The sequence below is a fragment of the Alnus glutinosa genome, chromosome 5 (genome assembly GCF_958979055.1).
Source record: "Alnus glutinosa chromosome 5, dhAlnGlut1.1, whole genome shotgun sequence".
Classification (NCBI taxonomy): domain Eukaryota; kingdom Viridiplantae; phylum Streptophyta; class Magnoliopsida; order Fagales; family Betulaceae; genus Alnus; species Alnus glutinosa.
The window spans coordinates 2,579,388-2,595,198 of NC_084890.1; the positions used below are offsets into that span (position 1 = coordinate 2,579,388).

A 15,811-nucleotide genomic window follows, 5' to 3' on the forward strand; every position below is an offset into this window, starting at 1 on the left:
AAATTTTTGTTAATTTTTTCTTTAAAGTAGCGTTTGATAAATTGTTTTCGAAAATAGTTTATGAAAACAAAAAATTAGTCTAATTTCGGTTGGACAATTATTCTAATATATATATATATATGAAAAAGTAAATATAACCCTCTTAAACTACCACCCCATTATTAATAATATCCTCCTAACTACCAATTATGTCAGTGTCCCCCCGCCTAAACTATCAAAAAATGTCAATGCATCATTTAATGATAAAAATTTCCTTCATAAAATTATTTATAAACTAATAAAAAAATTAAAAAAAAACTAAAATAACAAAATTCAAACATATATATATAGGAAAAATGCTATAGGGAATCTGTTGTGAGTCCCACATTGAAAAAGTGTTACAAGTTTGAGTGGTTAATATATAGCATAGTTGGGCCAAAACCTATAGGCTTATGCTTTTGGATTGAGTGTTGCCTCAACATGCTATATTATGAGCTCACTAAAATCCTCCTCAAAATATCAATCTCCCAAACATTAAGTTTTGTAATGCTGTAAGCCTGTAAGGTGCAGAGATCAAATTAGAGAAAATATTCTCTTTTATCATTCATTTTTTTTTGTGTGAGAGTAAAATTTGAGAGTACGAGGACTTTAGGGATTGAGTGGTTTTTTCCTTAAATAAAACTCTTTGTACTCCAACCATATTTTGATAATAAATTTCTCCTAGTTGTTTCTATTTTAGATATAGGTTTGTTAAGTTAAATCACACAAATTTTAGTGTACGTACGTCCTATGTGATTGATTTTTTTTTTTTTTTTTTGAAATCCTAAAGTTATGATGTTGAAATATAATGAATCACCTTGAGCAATAAATTACTGGTCGGTGCACATATGCTTTTTCTTTTCTAGCTTAAATTTTAGACCAACTACTCTACGTGAAGGGTAATTGATGACTTGGGAGTACAGAAGTGGACTTCCCGGCATTTCGTATTTCAAGGGATTAATTGTTGGATGGCCAAGTATGGTACCTGCAGCTTCATCAATATATATATATATATATATATATATATATATATATATATATATATGGTTATGAAATACTAAAAAATAGTTTGAAAGACAACCACGGTAAGAGTAAACATTAAGAAATTTACTACTTAAATTAATTTTCATCATAATTATAATTGATTATGTAATAAGTTATGGGCGCCCTAGCTACTATGGCACCTCAGTTGTGTGCAATGGAGTGACTTTTTATCCACAGCATGTTAAAATAATGTATATATATATATATATAAGTTAATATTACATATTTTTTAAGAGTATTTTTTTTTTGTTTGAAAAAGTGTTTTTATATAACATAAAAATGGAAATTGTTTTTGTGCTTTATTAACGTACGCCCCGTTTGTACGTTTCGGTGTAAAATGTTTTTTGAAAAATACTTTCGGCATTTTTTTCGGTGTTTTTCTAGATTTAAACTCTTTATTCTTGTATGTATGTTTGTGAAAATTTGTCACTGCCGAGCATTGAAGTTTGTTTGGTAGCCCGACTCTATTGCCGAAGATCCCTGGATTCTAGTGACCATCGCCAGAATCTTGTATGCCGGAGTCCGACGACGTCAACGGATTCCCACATACTAGATTCCGGCCAAACTAGCTACAATCTGACCAGTATAATCGGAATATAAAAATTTCTACTGGATTTCGACCAAACTAGGTCAGATTTCGGCCAGTTTGGCTAAAATGTGTTTCGTCGAAATTCAGCGATGGCAATGTTGCAGAATTCAGGCGGCAATTGCCGGATTTTGTTTTACGCTGTTGGTGATTTTTTCGTATGAGCCAAATGCCGACAAATATTTTCGAAAAAATCATTTTTCTTGAAAAATGCTTTCGTTGAAAATATTTTACAAACAAACGGAACATTAAAGTGTTTTGTATTTGAGTTGTTTGTCTATATATATATATATATATAAATAAAGACGACAAAAAAACAAAACCAAACGGAGACATATATACCACTTTGGGATGAATTCTTTTAGCGTCCCGACCATGTTGTTTCTCGTAAATAACAACGTTTCCCGTTCATATTGTTTTTGGTAAATACCATCACTGTGTCGTTTTAGCTGGGCTATTTTTTGCTGCTCACGCTGCTTATTATAACTCCATTTTGGTCTGAAAGTAGCCCAAATTGCTATTAATTTTCTTGGATCTTAGCCCAAATGGAAAAAAAGAAAAGAAAAAGAATAATATTATTTAGCAAACTGTTATATATAATTTAATGATCTAACAAAAAAATAAAAAAATAAAAAAAATTCAAAATTAATAGTTATAAAAAATCAAAAGTAAATTTTTTCTATGATATCATCTATCAAACACTTGTGTAACAGTCACCGAATTGAATGGAAAAATCGCTCGAGTGTTTGTAAAACTCGGTAGGATTAAGCACAGCTGATCACGAGGCTTACTTTACGGGTTTACAGAGAAACCAGGTGGGGGCCGTGCGGGACAGGCCATCAGAGAATCCCGCATGGATTTGGTCAGGGTAAACGCAGACACGTCCCCTGTTTCTCAGTTGCATATGGTCACCCTACACACACAAGTAGACGCTGACCACTCTGGCTTCTGTTGCATCATCCTCTATCACACACCCCAACACCAGTGCACCAAAATGCCATGCCCCCACCAATCATTCCCCGTCCATCTCTCCCGCATGGGAGAGAGGCGAGAGCCACCATATTATTTATCATGCATTGTTGGAATCCTCCTGAGTGCTGGGCCATTTATATGTGCCAGTGCAGCATCAAATCCCGTTGGCTAACACTAACAGTGCGTTTTCCACTCTAATTTCGCACGCTAAAAATGCCATTTTAAATTAAATTATAGAACAATATATTACTTGATAATGTAATTTTAAAAATTATATATATTTTCAAATAGTTCATCCTATAATTAATAATACATTTTTAAAATTACAAACTCGAAAGAACCTACCTTAAGAGTATGACCAAGTAAGGAGGCTCAGTGGATCGAGATCAGATAGGTGTAATAAAATCATTACGAAAACAAGTGAAGTGACGCAACATATATTATTCGTTTAGCGTGCAATCTCATGAAATCAAAATCTTAGGGGGTTAAAAAGAGAGAGTAACGTATCGTCAAAAAAGCAGAGTTGAAAGAAAAGGAAAAATATGTAGTGCAAGGGACATGAAGAAGACAAAAGAACCGAACCTAAAGTACCGGAGCTCCTGACATGGAAAGAAAGAAAGAAATATCCACAGACCTCTGCTTAGAATCACCAAAAGTCGCGCCGATTGCGTGTCCATTTCTCAATAAAGACCCTCCCGAATTGACAATACTACCCCCTTCCTCTCCCTCTTTCCATAACATTCCCTTTCTTCCTCTTCTTCTTCTTCTTCTTCTATTCTCACTTCTCAGTCAAACCAAACCAAAACTTACTCCTCAGCCCCCACTGAGCATAGCACGCATTTTTTGGTTTTGCTCACAATGGCGAGGTCCTCCACGGCCACAACGACGTCGTTTCCGGCGATAAAGCCCGAGGACTACACGCACAGCCCCGTCCACTACGCCGTCGCCGTAGGGGATCACACCACACTGTCCCGACTCGTCTCCACCATGCCCAAACTCGCTGATCCGGATAGGATCCATACCGAGTCCGACTCCCTCGCTCAGGAGCGACTCAGCGACCAGATCTCCTCCGTCCTCGACCGCCGCGACGTGCCCTTCCGGGAGACCCCGCTCCACCTCGCAGTGCGACTCAACGACGCCGTCTCAGCCCGTGCCCTCGCCCTCGCCGGCGCCGACGTCTCCCTCCAGAATTCAGCAGGGTGGAACCCCCTCCAGGAGGCCCTCGTTCGCCGTACTTCCGACATCGCGCTCATCCTCCTCCGCCAGCACCACCGCTCCGCCTGGAGCAAGTGGCGCCGGAGACTGCCGCGTGTCATCGCCGTGCTCAGGCGCATGCGAGACTTCTACATGGAGATCTCCTTCCACTTCGAGAGCTCCGTCATTCCTTTCGTCGGAAAAATCGCACCCTCCGACACGTACAAGATCTGGAAGCGCGACGGCAACCTCAGAGCCGACACGTCCCTGGCCGGCTTCGACGGCCTGAAAATTCAGCGCGCTGATCAGAGCTTCCTCTTCCTCGGCGACGGTGATCAGAGCCACGACATTCCCCCCGGCGCTCTCTTAGTCCTCAACCGCGACGACCGCAAGATTTTCGACGCCTTCGAGAACGCCGGAGCTCCGATGAGCGAGTCCGACATCGCCGGGTTCTGCTCTCAGACCAGCGTCTACCGGCCCGGCATGGACGTCACCAAAGCCGAACTCGTCGGTAGAACCAACTGGAGGCGCCAGGAGAAGACCGAGAGCGTCGGAGAGTGGAAAGCCAAGGTCTACGAGATTCACAACGTCGTCTTCAGCTTCCGCTCACGCAAAGTCGCCGGCGGAGACGCTGACGTGGCGGGGAGCGAGCAGGTCCTCCCTCTAGAGCTCGACGAAGACGATGACGGCTTTTTGGTGGCCGAGAATCCGAATTTCGGGGTATCTTCGGACCGGCGGAGGCACAGTAGCTTCGTTAGGGAGGAGAGAGAGTGGGTGACACTGCCGAGGAAAAGCGTGGACGTACCTCCGTCAGCGGCGGTGGCGCCTAGGCGCGCGGCGGTATCTGCTACGCAGACGAAGGAAAAAGAATACATACGGAGCTTACGGCCGTCGGTTTGGTTAACAGAGCAGTTTCCATTGAAGACGGAGGAGCTCTTGCCGTTACTTGACATTTTGGCGAACAAAGTGAAGGCGGTGAGGAGGATGAGAGAGCTGCTCACCACCAAGTTTCCTCCGGGGACATTTCCTGTAAAGGTAAGGGCATTCTGTGGATATGGAAATTTCGGGGTCCACCCTGTGGGTGTCTCTTTGTGGGCCCTTTTCTCTTTTCTTTTGTTTTCGGTTCTTTTGATGGCCAGCAAGCAACGGTCTCACTTGTGGAGAAGCCTTTGTGGGGACGTGGAACTTTTAGATACAAGTTTTGGTTTTGATCCGACGGTGATGGGAGTGCGGGACCCCAAGTATCATCCGAGGTTCAATTTCCTTAGACCCGGGTGGGACATTGGGGCCCAAGTTAAAAATAACCAAAAGAAAACAGTTTGACCATGATTTCGCCATGTCATCCGAACCCCACTCTGATATGACGTGGCGGGATCACTGATAGGCTGTAAAGAACTGGGTGGGAGCGGTGTCTAATTCCCACGCTGGGACCCCCAGTATCGGTTAAAACACTTTTTGAGTCTAAGATGCTAGCGTTGATTATGTTTAGCTTTTCTTTGACCAAGATGATTGATTGATTAATCCGACGGTGGGTGTTTGTTTGCTTGTGTTTGTTTTGTGGGACAGGTTGCGATTCCGGTAGTTCCTACAGTTAGGGTGGTGATAACGTTCACAAAGTTCGTTGACCTCCAACCAACCGAACAGTTCTACACTCCGTTCTCGAGCCCCAGACACTTAATTCATGGAGGACGAGGTGGTGAGGAAGAGCACAAATCAGAGACCCACCATTCATCGTTACCATCGTCGTCATCGTCATCGACATCGTCGTCTTTGTCGTCGATGTGGTTGAGGCGGAGCAACAGCCAGTCGGTGTCGGCGAGCAAGCAACAACAACAGCACCAACGATGTTCTGGTCCGGGGGAACAAGAGTCGGACCCTTTTGCTATTCCTAGTGGGTATACATGGACTAGCGTCGATGATAAGTCACGTAAAATGAAGAAATCCAAGTCTACGAGGAAGTCCAAGTAGTACGTAATTGTGTCCCAAAAAGAGAGAAATTGTTAGATGGCCGGGTTGGTTGTTTGTTGAGTTGCGTGTGTTTGTAGATATACCATTTGATTTTTAACCGTTAGGCGTTAACGTTATGCTCTGTTTATAGAAAGATTCGGCAACACTTTTTGAACCAAGAAGGTTCACCGGTTGGTTTGCCAAAATTGTTGCTCCCAATTTTGTTCCTTTTTTTTTTACTTATTTTAATTTAATATATATTTTCTTTTGGGATAATTAGGTAAGTTTTGTTTATGCCTTATGCTATTACAGATTTTACTACACCTTTCTTACAATATTCACTGACAGTTTTATTCAACTAGGTGAATTTGTGTTATGGGGTTGTAATAAAAGCTGTAGGGGTAAAAAGAAAAAAATGTGATATGCTCTTGCTCTTATTTTGGTAGTCATTGCCTAATTATTATTGTGTTTGTGTTTTTGTAAAAATCATTCTGAATTAAGCTCTTTGCACAACTAAGTTAAGAGATGTTTTAGGGTTTTTGTTTAGGTCAAAGAGACATGCACGACGAGCGAATTCACTCTTAGAGCGGGTTCTGAAAGAACCTAGATCTTTTAAATTTTAAAGAAACTTCAAATCGTATTCAAACACAAAGTTTGCTCTGTTTTATTAATCACCCTCAACTATAAATAAGAGAAATACAAATATATAGATTTAGAGATGAACTCCTACCCTTATTGAAAGGAGAATAACTTCAATTCGGTTGTGGCAGAAAGTAGGCTTTGTTTGCCCACCAATGAAAAATTGACACGTAAGCCTGGAGCAAGAAAATCATATACAAGCAAAACACCTATTTTTTTTTTTTTTTCTCTTGGCAGTGAAATGAAGAGAAGAGATTGAGGGAGAGAGATGCAAACCCAGCCCCAACCACCGACCATCGACCCAGACCCAGACAACCAAACCGGTGTAGCCCATGGAAGCCGTGCCACCACGTGGCCGACCCGAGTTCGACCCCGACCACATTGCCGTTCACCATCTCCGGTTGAACCAAAATGCCGAGAGCACCAAATCACCGGACCAGATGTGATTATCAACCAGATCTGATCACCGAAAACCACTAGAGGGGTGAGAGGGGAGAACGGCCGGCGAAAGGGAGAGATCTCGAGAGAGGAGGAGGCTCAGTTCGGATCTGTGGCCGGATCTCTGTCGACGGTGTCTGGAGGTCGTGGGGAAGAGGATCTGGAGGCTCGCCTGTGGTCGCCGGATCTATATGACTGGATCACTGTGGCTGGAGGACTGGTCGTCCGGCGACGGGAAAGAGGCAGTCGGGCGGACGGCGGACGTGCAGTGGGTTTTTCTTTTGTTTTGGAATGATGGCACTCTGAAGTTGTGAGAGGGATTGTCTACTTCACCAAAATTTCAATTTTTTTGCATTTTTTTGCTTTTAGCTGATGCGTCAAGTGATTATTGGTGGGCATAAACCCCTTCTTTTCTGCCACTACCGTATAGAATGGGCTCTCTATTGAAAGATAAACACTCCTACTATGACTTGAAGACAAACTCGGAATCCTATTATGTGATAAACTATAAGAGATCTATTGTCATAAAAACACTGAACTGTAATGTTATATACTAAAACTCTTAACTGAAATAGATAATTGTCGACATATCATATCTCACGTAACTTATAATCATAACAGCATTCACATTCAGCTCGGTAAATTTTAGTTAAAGAATCATTTCTTCTTATTCTTCTTCTTTTTTTAAATTTTAATTACTTACTTTTTCAAAACACCTACATCTCATTCCTTATTTTAGCTATCAACTTTAATTATTTCTTTTGAAATATTTTTTCTTTATCCACATTTACCATTTCCAAAGAGAAGAGATAATCATATTGATATTGTTTTTAGTCACTTGCAGTTAGCCACGTGCATTTAGCTACGTGGGTTACACACAGTGAATCCGGTTGTTACTAAATGCAATTTTAGCCACGTGTCCTTTCATATATGTGGCTATTTAGCCACGTGCCACCCCAAGTGGCTAAATGCAATTTCATTTTCTAAAAAAATAGGCAATTATAGCCGCGTGTAATTAAAGCCATGTGACTAAAATTTTGGTTCTTTTTTTTTTTTTTTTTTAAAAAAAAAAAAAGAACATAAATTTATGTTCTATTTTTCTTTTTTCTTCTCCCAATCTGGAGTACATCTAGGCCGGGATCATCAATCACCTAGTCGCCAAATTCGAACCCATCAAACCAAAAATACAAAAACCCAAAATGGGAAAAAATTCAATAAGCCAAAACAACAACATTCCAGTCGCCAGAAAATCAAACCAAAAAAAAAAAAAAAAAAAAAACCAATTCGCCAGCCATTAAACCTAAACAACAAAAACCCAGTCGCCCACTCAACGACTCGCCGGAAATCATCAAACCAAAACAACAAAAACCCAAAATCAGATTCAAAATCCGGCCGGCGAGCGTGAGTCGGCCGGATCTCCTCCACCTCTGAGAGTCGGTCGATCTCGATCTCTACCTCTTCGGCCGTGATCCTCCGGACTCCAGCTCCATCGTCGACCATGGATCTATCTCATAATCGCTCCAGCTCTCCGATCGGTATCCCTCTATGTGAAGAAAAGGAAAAAAAAAAAAAAAAAAAAAAAAAAAAAAAAGGAGAAGAAGGAACGGCGAGCGTGAGTCGGCCGGATCTCCTCCTTGTCTGTGACTTTGTGTGAAGAAAAGAATGAGAAGAAGGAACGGTGAGTGTGGGAAAAAGGGAAAGAAGGAAGAAAATATAACAAAATGAAAAAAGAATAGTTAAAAAAGGGGGAAAATTGAAAAAAAAAGTAAGAAGGAGAGAGATAAAGAGAAGGGAAATTAGAAATGGGTTGGAGGGAAGTTTTAGCAATTAATGATAGATTAGCCACGTGGCCAATAAATAAGTGGCTAAAATTCTAAATCTTAAAATAAATTAAAATAATTTTAATAAATTACCCATGTGGCTTATGTGCCACGTGGCACATAAGCCACATGGCTAAAATTTTAAATATAAATATAAAAAATAAATAAATAAAGAATAAAATAATTTTAATAAATTAGCCATGTGGCTTATGTGCCACATGACCAATTGGCCACGTGGCACATAAGCCACATGGCTAAAATTTTAAACCTAGAAAAATTTAGAAAAAAATAAATAAATAAATAAATTAGGAAAATTTTTTAGCCACGTGGCTAATTAGCGACTTGGTAAAAATTCAAGTGGCTAATTACCTATACAAGTCATTTAGCCATGTGGTATATTATCCACATGGCTAAAATCGCCATATGGCCACTGTAGCCACGTGGCTAAAAGCAATTTTTTTTGTAGTGAGTAGTTGCTAGGGAAATTTGCTATTTTTTTTTTTTTTTTTTGGTCAATTTTTGCTATCCTTGGCTAGCCCAATAAGAATTCTCTTAGTTATACAAGAATATTTTTTTAAAAAAAAACTTTGATTTTTTTTTTTTAATTCTTTATTTATTTTTTTAGAAGGTGAAATGGCGAGAGTTTGAGGTGTTGAGGCCTCAGTTTCGCCGTAACAGCTTGTCTTTGTAATGACTAGGATAAGGCATTACGGAATAGTGTAATTAGGCGATTTTATTTTTATATTTATTTTTTAAACTAATTAGGCAATCTTGAAAGCTGTACAAACAACTATTTTTGGCTTAAAAAATGTGATGATTGATGAAGGTCAAATCTACTCTCTGTTTAATTAATCACCTATTTCTATATCTGGTTGTCCAATTACTGTCTTCCATATTCAAAAAGTGAAAATGAAAATGAGCAATTTTGGGAAGTATTTGAATGACAATATTTGCCCTTAGATTGCGGATTTTCAAGTATATTTTTAATGAATTTCGGTAAGAATTACGTGTTTTAAAGACAGATGTCAATTAAATAAACTTAATTAGATGAATTTCTTGTCGTCGGAGGAAAATTATTTTCCGAGACAAAAGGGATGTTGCTTAACTTAATAAAAGTGGCATTTGCTGTTTGTTTGCTTTTATCTTTTTCCTGCCCTTTCATCATTTGAAGGAGATTGTTGGTTAAATTGTTAGTTGACTCTAGACTATTTATTTATTAAATCAAGGTAAGGGTTTATTTATTTATTGAATCATGGGCTTAGGAGGGGAAGATCAAATTTGGTCAAGGTGTAATTTATACTCTTTAAGAATATAGGAATCTAAAAAACGAAGTTGTGGGTCATGCTAACTTTTTTGATAATAAATATATATATATATAGTAAATAACTAAGGAGGAGTTTTGAAAATTTTCATATATATATGGGCCTAAAAATTAGATTTAACTCCGATTAAAATGAGGCTTGGTCGATTCCTCGTCTATACTTTGGCTTTCTTGAAAAATCTTGGTTTTGTCCGTGTAAATAATACAATTCAATTCGGCATGAAAAACATATGTTGATTCTTCTTCTATGCATGAGGTGCACAAATTTTCTTGAAAAAAATTCAAGGCTTCCCGTAATAGACAAGTCTAAAAAAAAAATTGGTGATTAACCTGACCCTGGTCGAACTCAGGTGAAAATGGGTGGTGGGATGAGGCAACCCCAGTTCAATTATTTAGGGTTGATGAGGATGAGAAACATGTTGGGCCACTTTAAAAACATAGAAGATGGTATATGATTAGGATTAGAATTAAAGATTTTAATAAAGAAGGAAAGATAGGGAACAAAAGCTTGCTTCACTAGATGGAAACTAGAGCTCTTGAGTTGGCATGTCCTTTTTTAAAGTTCACCACTGCCCCACCAACATGTGACCCTCTGTTTTTCTAAGCTTAAACCTCTTTCAACACTTCCTATTTGCCATTTGCTCCAAGTTTCTCAATCTCAAGGTATTCTCTCTCTCTCTCTCTCTCAAACCTCCCATTTCATTTGCTCTTTGAAAGGTTTAATCATTTTGGTTTTCTGGGATTAAGAGATTGTAAAAGCTTAGAGTGTATAGATATTGTTCAGATCCATTTTCTTTGATATGCTTTGATGGGTTTTCCTAATTTCTGCGTGTAATTTAGATATGGATGCATCATCTGTTTTTTCACCATTTCCCTTGGAAAATCATAGCTCTGATTCCTCTTAAGCTTCTAAGTTTTACTTGTTGATGCATTTTTTCAGTTGGTTGATGATTTTCGGTTGAGAAATATACAAGAAAATATGGCTGCTGAAGCACCAAGCTGGGCAGATCAATGGGGTGCTGGAGGGATTGGTGCCCTGGAGGAAGAAGACAAGGCTAATGCCAAAAAGGAAGACACCGGCAACAAGAAAACCAATGCAAAAGCTGGATTCGGTAAAGCCAAAGCAACTGCAATGGTGGGAGCACTAAAGATTAAGAGCGGGGCATCTGCCGGCATCAAATGGGTCAAGAATCAATGCCAGAAAAAAGGCTCTTCCAAATGAACAACATATTTTGTATTAAGAGAGAATCGAGGAAAGTTTGTACAACTGTTCAATTTGAATGCAAGACCTGGTTTTATGCAGCCATACCAGAATTTACTCTTTTTAGTGAGAAAAAGCAAATCCATTTGTTTTCCCTTTCTCTTTGGAAATAGAATGAAGCATCCAGGAAATGGATCGAGACGTTTAATTGAATTTGAATGGCTTCATTTGCAGCATATGGGTTAAAAGTCTCAAGAAGAACAAGCTGCATATTGCAGTAACATGAACAAAAGCTTCTGAGACATTTCTCAGGACCAGTTAAAAGTAGTATGCCATGCTCATTTCAGTGAAAGACGCTGTTAGAGCATTTTTCTTGGGCTTCCCAAAGGTTATTTGACTTGCATTGTAGCTCAACAATGCATAAATACCAAGTGGGACTGTAGCATGCAGCTTTCAATATCTCATAACAAAGAACACTTCAAGAGGAAGGCAACTGGAAAATCAGTAAATAATGGATTCCTTTAGATTCAAATCCCATATAGGTTCAAACCGGCTTCCGGCAAATTAATCCAAATTAAGACCAAATTTTTAGGTACAATAGATAAGCAGGTAAGGCATTGTGTTGAGAGAGACCGCTGAGAATTTACACCTTCCAAGTTTTATTTACACAAACTGGTATTAAGGCTCTTAGAGGGATCCAAAGGTGTTCTCTCCACTGTAAGTCAAGTAAAGAAAACCATCTTCATCCTTGTTTTCCTCGTAAATCGCAGACATCAAGGCAGCTGTAACAACAAACGAAAGATTAGAAACGCAACTACATATATTAATCCAAAATTACTTAAATATAAACGAGAGCCAGGCACCAGTGGGAGGTAGAGAGTTCTTCACAAAGACGAATATAGCCTTCTCAGCACCAAGCTTAATTCTTTTCCGTACAACATAAACAAACTGCCCAACAGTCAAATCAGCCGGAACAAGGTATCTGCAGCAACAAAAAAATAAGTGCGATATAACCAAAATTTTAAAACCTCTACTGTGTATAATGAAGTTGACAAGGCCCTCCAATCCAAAGGAACATCTAATTCTTTCATATTAACATAAATGAAGAAACTTCAAGTTACTCTTCCATCTGGCAAACGAAGCTTGGATGCCAGAATGACAAAAAGGTATCGAATTCCATCATATCGAGTGTTAGCTCCTTAGACAGCCATTGACCACAAAAATGATGGTTAGGACCACATACACACGGCCTTCCCCATATCCATGAGTAGATTCAGTGATTCACCATCCTCACAATTAACCTCCCATAGCACTCTTCAGCAAATGCAAGATAACCATAACAGATACACGACCCGAACTAAAAATTCCTATAAGCATATTATTTCAAAAAATAAACTTAGTTTATGATACCTCAAACCATACTCTTAATACTAACAGCCCCTCTAGTTTCCAAGTATTCCATTGTTGCATTGACACATACAATTTGGATGGGTGTAAACGTAATTTGTCTTACCATCTCTCAGCCCTGCTGCCACTACTGCTATTTGCCAACTCCACTATCCAAACACCAGCACTATGAATTAGACTACCCTAGATCGCCAATTCTGCCAAATGGGCAATCTGTAACACACATTATACCATGAATATCAACTAACCATGTGCATCACTACCATAACTCTAGGAGCCATCACCACTCGAATGAAGACAACACCAAAAATTAGCACTTTCTAAGTCTTGCACATGAGTAATGCTACTCTTCACATCCATTTCAAACCACTGGCATGGCGTATCTTAAGTGACTATCCTTTTATTTTATTTTTTAAGTGGCTGACATCAGAAGCCATTTAAACATGTCATGCCAGCCACTTAAAACACGTCACACAGCTGGTGTAAAATGGGTGTGAAGAACATTTAGAAACCAAATGAACAACAAAGCATAAAGACTATTCAAGCACCTCTAATTGGCTTACAAGTAATGCTGAATACACAATCAAAACAATAAAGAGACTTCACTAATTGAATGCCAAAAACTATGGAAGGAACTGGGAATTGCACAAGGATCACCAAAATGGGATTTAAATCACAACAATATACACATTTCGAAATACAAGAGAAGGGCAGATGCAACTAACTTCTTCTTATCAATATCAGGAATGTCACTTCGTTCAGTTTTCTCCACAATTACCTGCCACAGTATACTCATATTAGAACATTAAGTACACTGAATGGAGGCATACAAAGTAAGAAATCATCATGATAGTGAGTTCTCACAGGTATTCTATCAGGATATTTCTCTCTGATGCGGGCTGCTTCTGCAAGCCTCCTTTCTGAGACGTGAAAGATCAAAAGCTTTAGAACAAAATAGTCCTATGCATATATATTAAAAAAAATGAAGCGATACCAAATTCAAATCAGAGAAGAATTAAGGATGAAAGGAAAGTGCTTCATTCATACCCATAAAAAATAATAATAATAAATAAATAATGCAATCCTGAATGGGAAATAGCAACATTTTGCAGTCATGACTCCTTTCCTTAATGTACAAAGTCATCATTTAAGCCCCGGTTAAAGTATTCAGCTAGAATTTTAACATGAAATTCCATGCTTTTTGCAAGAAAAAATCACGTCATGAAGAAAATGTTGCCAAAAACAACCAGAAAGACTCACCATTTAGAGGTTAATACTTGTCTTTTAACTATCCCAGTTGCTTCAACTATGTCTCATCTTCTTCAAACAGAACACCCACCAATCAAAACCCACCATTTAAGTTCCAATAACAGAATCAATTTTATAAAAGTCGCCCCGAAATTCTAAAAATTCGAACACAGAAGCAACCCAAAGAAGCCCCAATTTTAATCAATAAACACCGCCCAAGCAATAACCCACCTTTTCAGCTCAATCCGAAAAAAGAGGTCATAACTAAAAAACCATTTGTTGAATCAAAAAGTCCTTTCCACCAATTTCTCGCATATTTTCAAAACTTTAAACAAACAATCACCAAAGCCCCACAGAAATGACATGCGTATCACCAAAAATCCAAGCTTTTTATAGAAGCAAAGCAAAGCAAAGAAGAAACAATTTGATCATTAGGCCCTTTTCACCAAAATTTCAAATATTTTCATAACTTTAAACAATCATTCACAAAACCCACCACAGAAACTACATGGGCATCACCAAAACCCCAAACCTATCACAAAAAACAGAGAAAAAAACAAAGGAAAAGAAAACAAACCCAATGGAAGTTCGAGCTTGAACGAGGTTTTGGCCATGGCGATACCCGGACTACGATTACTCCCTGAGAAAACAAAACACCGAAACATCACAAACCCCAAAACAATCCTCTCTCACCCACATACCCAAAAACCCAAATAATCAAACGACGTTCGTAAAAAGCTCCAGAGTTTAACATACCGCACACGAAAAGATATTATTGATTTTGGGTTCCACACAAATTGAAGGTTGAGTGATAGATTAAAAGATGGGAAATCAAACACAAACGGTCACAATCAAAGAGAAGATAGTATTTAAAGGGTTTACAATTTCGAGAAGAAACTTGATAGGGTTTCCTTTCTGATTCCTACACGGAACATTAGCTTGTGGTTTTCTATAAATGGGATTCTATTGCCTGGCTCAAAGCAAGATCAGTTAAAAAAAGAAAAAAAAAGAGAGCAGTCGTGACTTGTCCTTCACTCTTTGCAAACCGGTGTCGTTTAAGTGCTTGGTGGACCCTCCACAGTTACAGTGGGTTGGGTTTTGTTCGGTTCGGCCTATGTTCATAAATTTGTGCTAAGCATCCTTATCCAGCAGCAATATGTCGATAAAATATGGCGATGATTGGAGCATGACTCCTGGGAGACCTTCAACCTTTGTTTTTGTTGTTACTTATCTTAGAAAAGTCCTAGTTTAATTAAATAATGATAGTTATAGTTATATTTTTAAGGCAAGAGTCTTTTAATTATTTGTAGTATTATAGTCTAGAAGTCATTTAGTAGTAGGTTTTTATTGTTTCTTGTATGAGTTTATTTCTAAGTTAGAGTAGAAGTTTATCTCCAAGTCTTTTAGTTTGAGTCGTGTAGTCATGTAGTCCCCTATTTAATGGGTGATCAATTAATAAAGAGAAAATGAGAATTAATGACAAACATTATATGTCTAGGTTTCTTCGGAATCTAAAAAGTCCATATCTCTTCAGAACCTAACAATTTATCCCGTTGCGTATTTGTAAAATTATTTACGTAACACTCAGATGGAGGCATAACCCTTGTAATACCTTTTAACCATACCTAAAACACATGCATGATAACAACTACAACAAAGACTAAGAAACAAAAGGAAATACAAAAAATTAAAAACAAAAAAATAACAACAAAAAACTTAGAAAAACCAAAGGCAATACAACAAGACCACAACAACATATTGACAACATCAACAGAAGGCAACGAATAGGAGGAAAGGAGGCCACATGTGTGGCTTCTTCGCGTGCCAGGCTGCCAGCAGTGGAGTCCGGAAGACTAGGGACTGCCACATAAAACTGACAACAACAACAGGGGAAGGCTGAAATGAGGGACGGAGCCACCACGCTCTTATGCGTGGATGTCCGATGGAGGAGCGGCCGTGCCTTGACAATTCCTACA

The 15,811-nt window shown here is 38.8% G+C and overlaps 2 protein-coding genes across 2 annotated transcripts; one reads left to right on the forward strand and one right to left on the reverse strand.

Annotated features, from left to right (window-relative positions):
- The first annotated feature begins 3,227 nt into the window (after window positions 1-3,227).
- On the forward strand, window positions 3,228-5,980 carry LOC133867827 (uncharacterized). Its single transcript, XM_062304591.1, has 2 exons — window positions 3,228-4,849; window positions 5,381-5,980. The coding sequence occupies exons 1-2, from the start codon at window positions 3,479-3,481 to the stop codon at window positions 5,780-5,782; spliced, it is 1,773 nt and encodes a 590-aa protein (XP_062160575.1). The 5' UTR covers window positions 3,228-3,478; the 3' UTR covers window positions 5,783-5,980.
- A 5,694-nt stretch (window positions 5,981-11,674) lies between these two features.
- Window positions 11,675-14,808, reverse strand: LOC133867828 (autophagy-related protein 8C-like). Its single transcript, XM_062304592.1, has 6 exons — window positions 14,592-14,808; window positions 14,413-14,475; window positions 13,452-13,507; window positions 13,313-13,365; window positions 12,044-12,162; window positions 11,675-11,962 (listed from the first exon to the last, which is right to left on the reverse strand). The coding sequence occupies exons 2-6, from the start codon at window positions 14,447-14,449 to the stop codon at window positions 11,868-11,870; spliced, it is 360 nt and encodes a 119-aa protein (XP_062160576.1). The 5' UTR covers window positions 14,450-14,475; window positions 14,592-14,808; the 3' UTR covers window positions 11,675-11,867.
- Window positions 14,809-15,811: the final 1,003 nt, after the last annotated feature.

Excerpts from the sequence above, each read along its gene's own strand:
- LOC133867828 (XM_062304592.1), bottom strand. The coding sequence starts at position 14,449 with ATGGCCAAAACCTCGTTCAAGCTCGAACTTCCATTGG. Across the intron at positions 13,366-13,451 it reads AATATCCTGATAGAATACCT|GTAATTGTGGAGAAAACTGA; the intron begins GTGAGAACTCAC and ends ATACTGTGGCAG. Across the intron at positions 11,963-12,043 it reads GAACTCTCTACCTCCCACTG|CTGCCTTGATGTCTGCGATT; the intron begins GTGCCTGGCTCT and ends TTGTTGTTACAG.
- LOC133867827 (XM_062304591.1), top strand. The coding sequence starts at position 3,479 with ATGGCGAGGTCCTCCACGGCCACAACGACGTCGTTTCCGGCGATAAAG. Across the intron at positions 4,850-5,380 it reads CGGGGACATTTCCTGTAAAG|GTTGCGATTCCGGTAGTTCC; the intron begins GTAAGGGCATTC and ends TTTGTGGGACAG.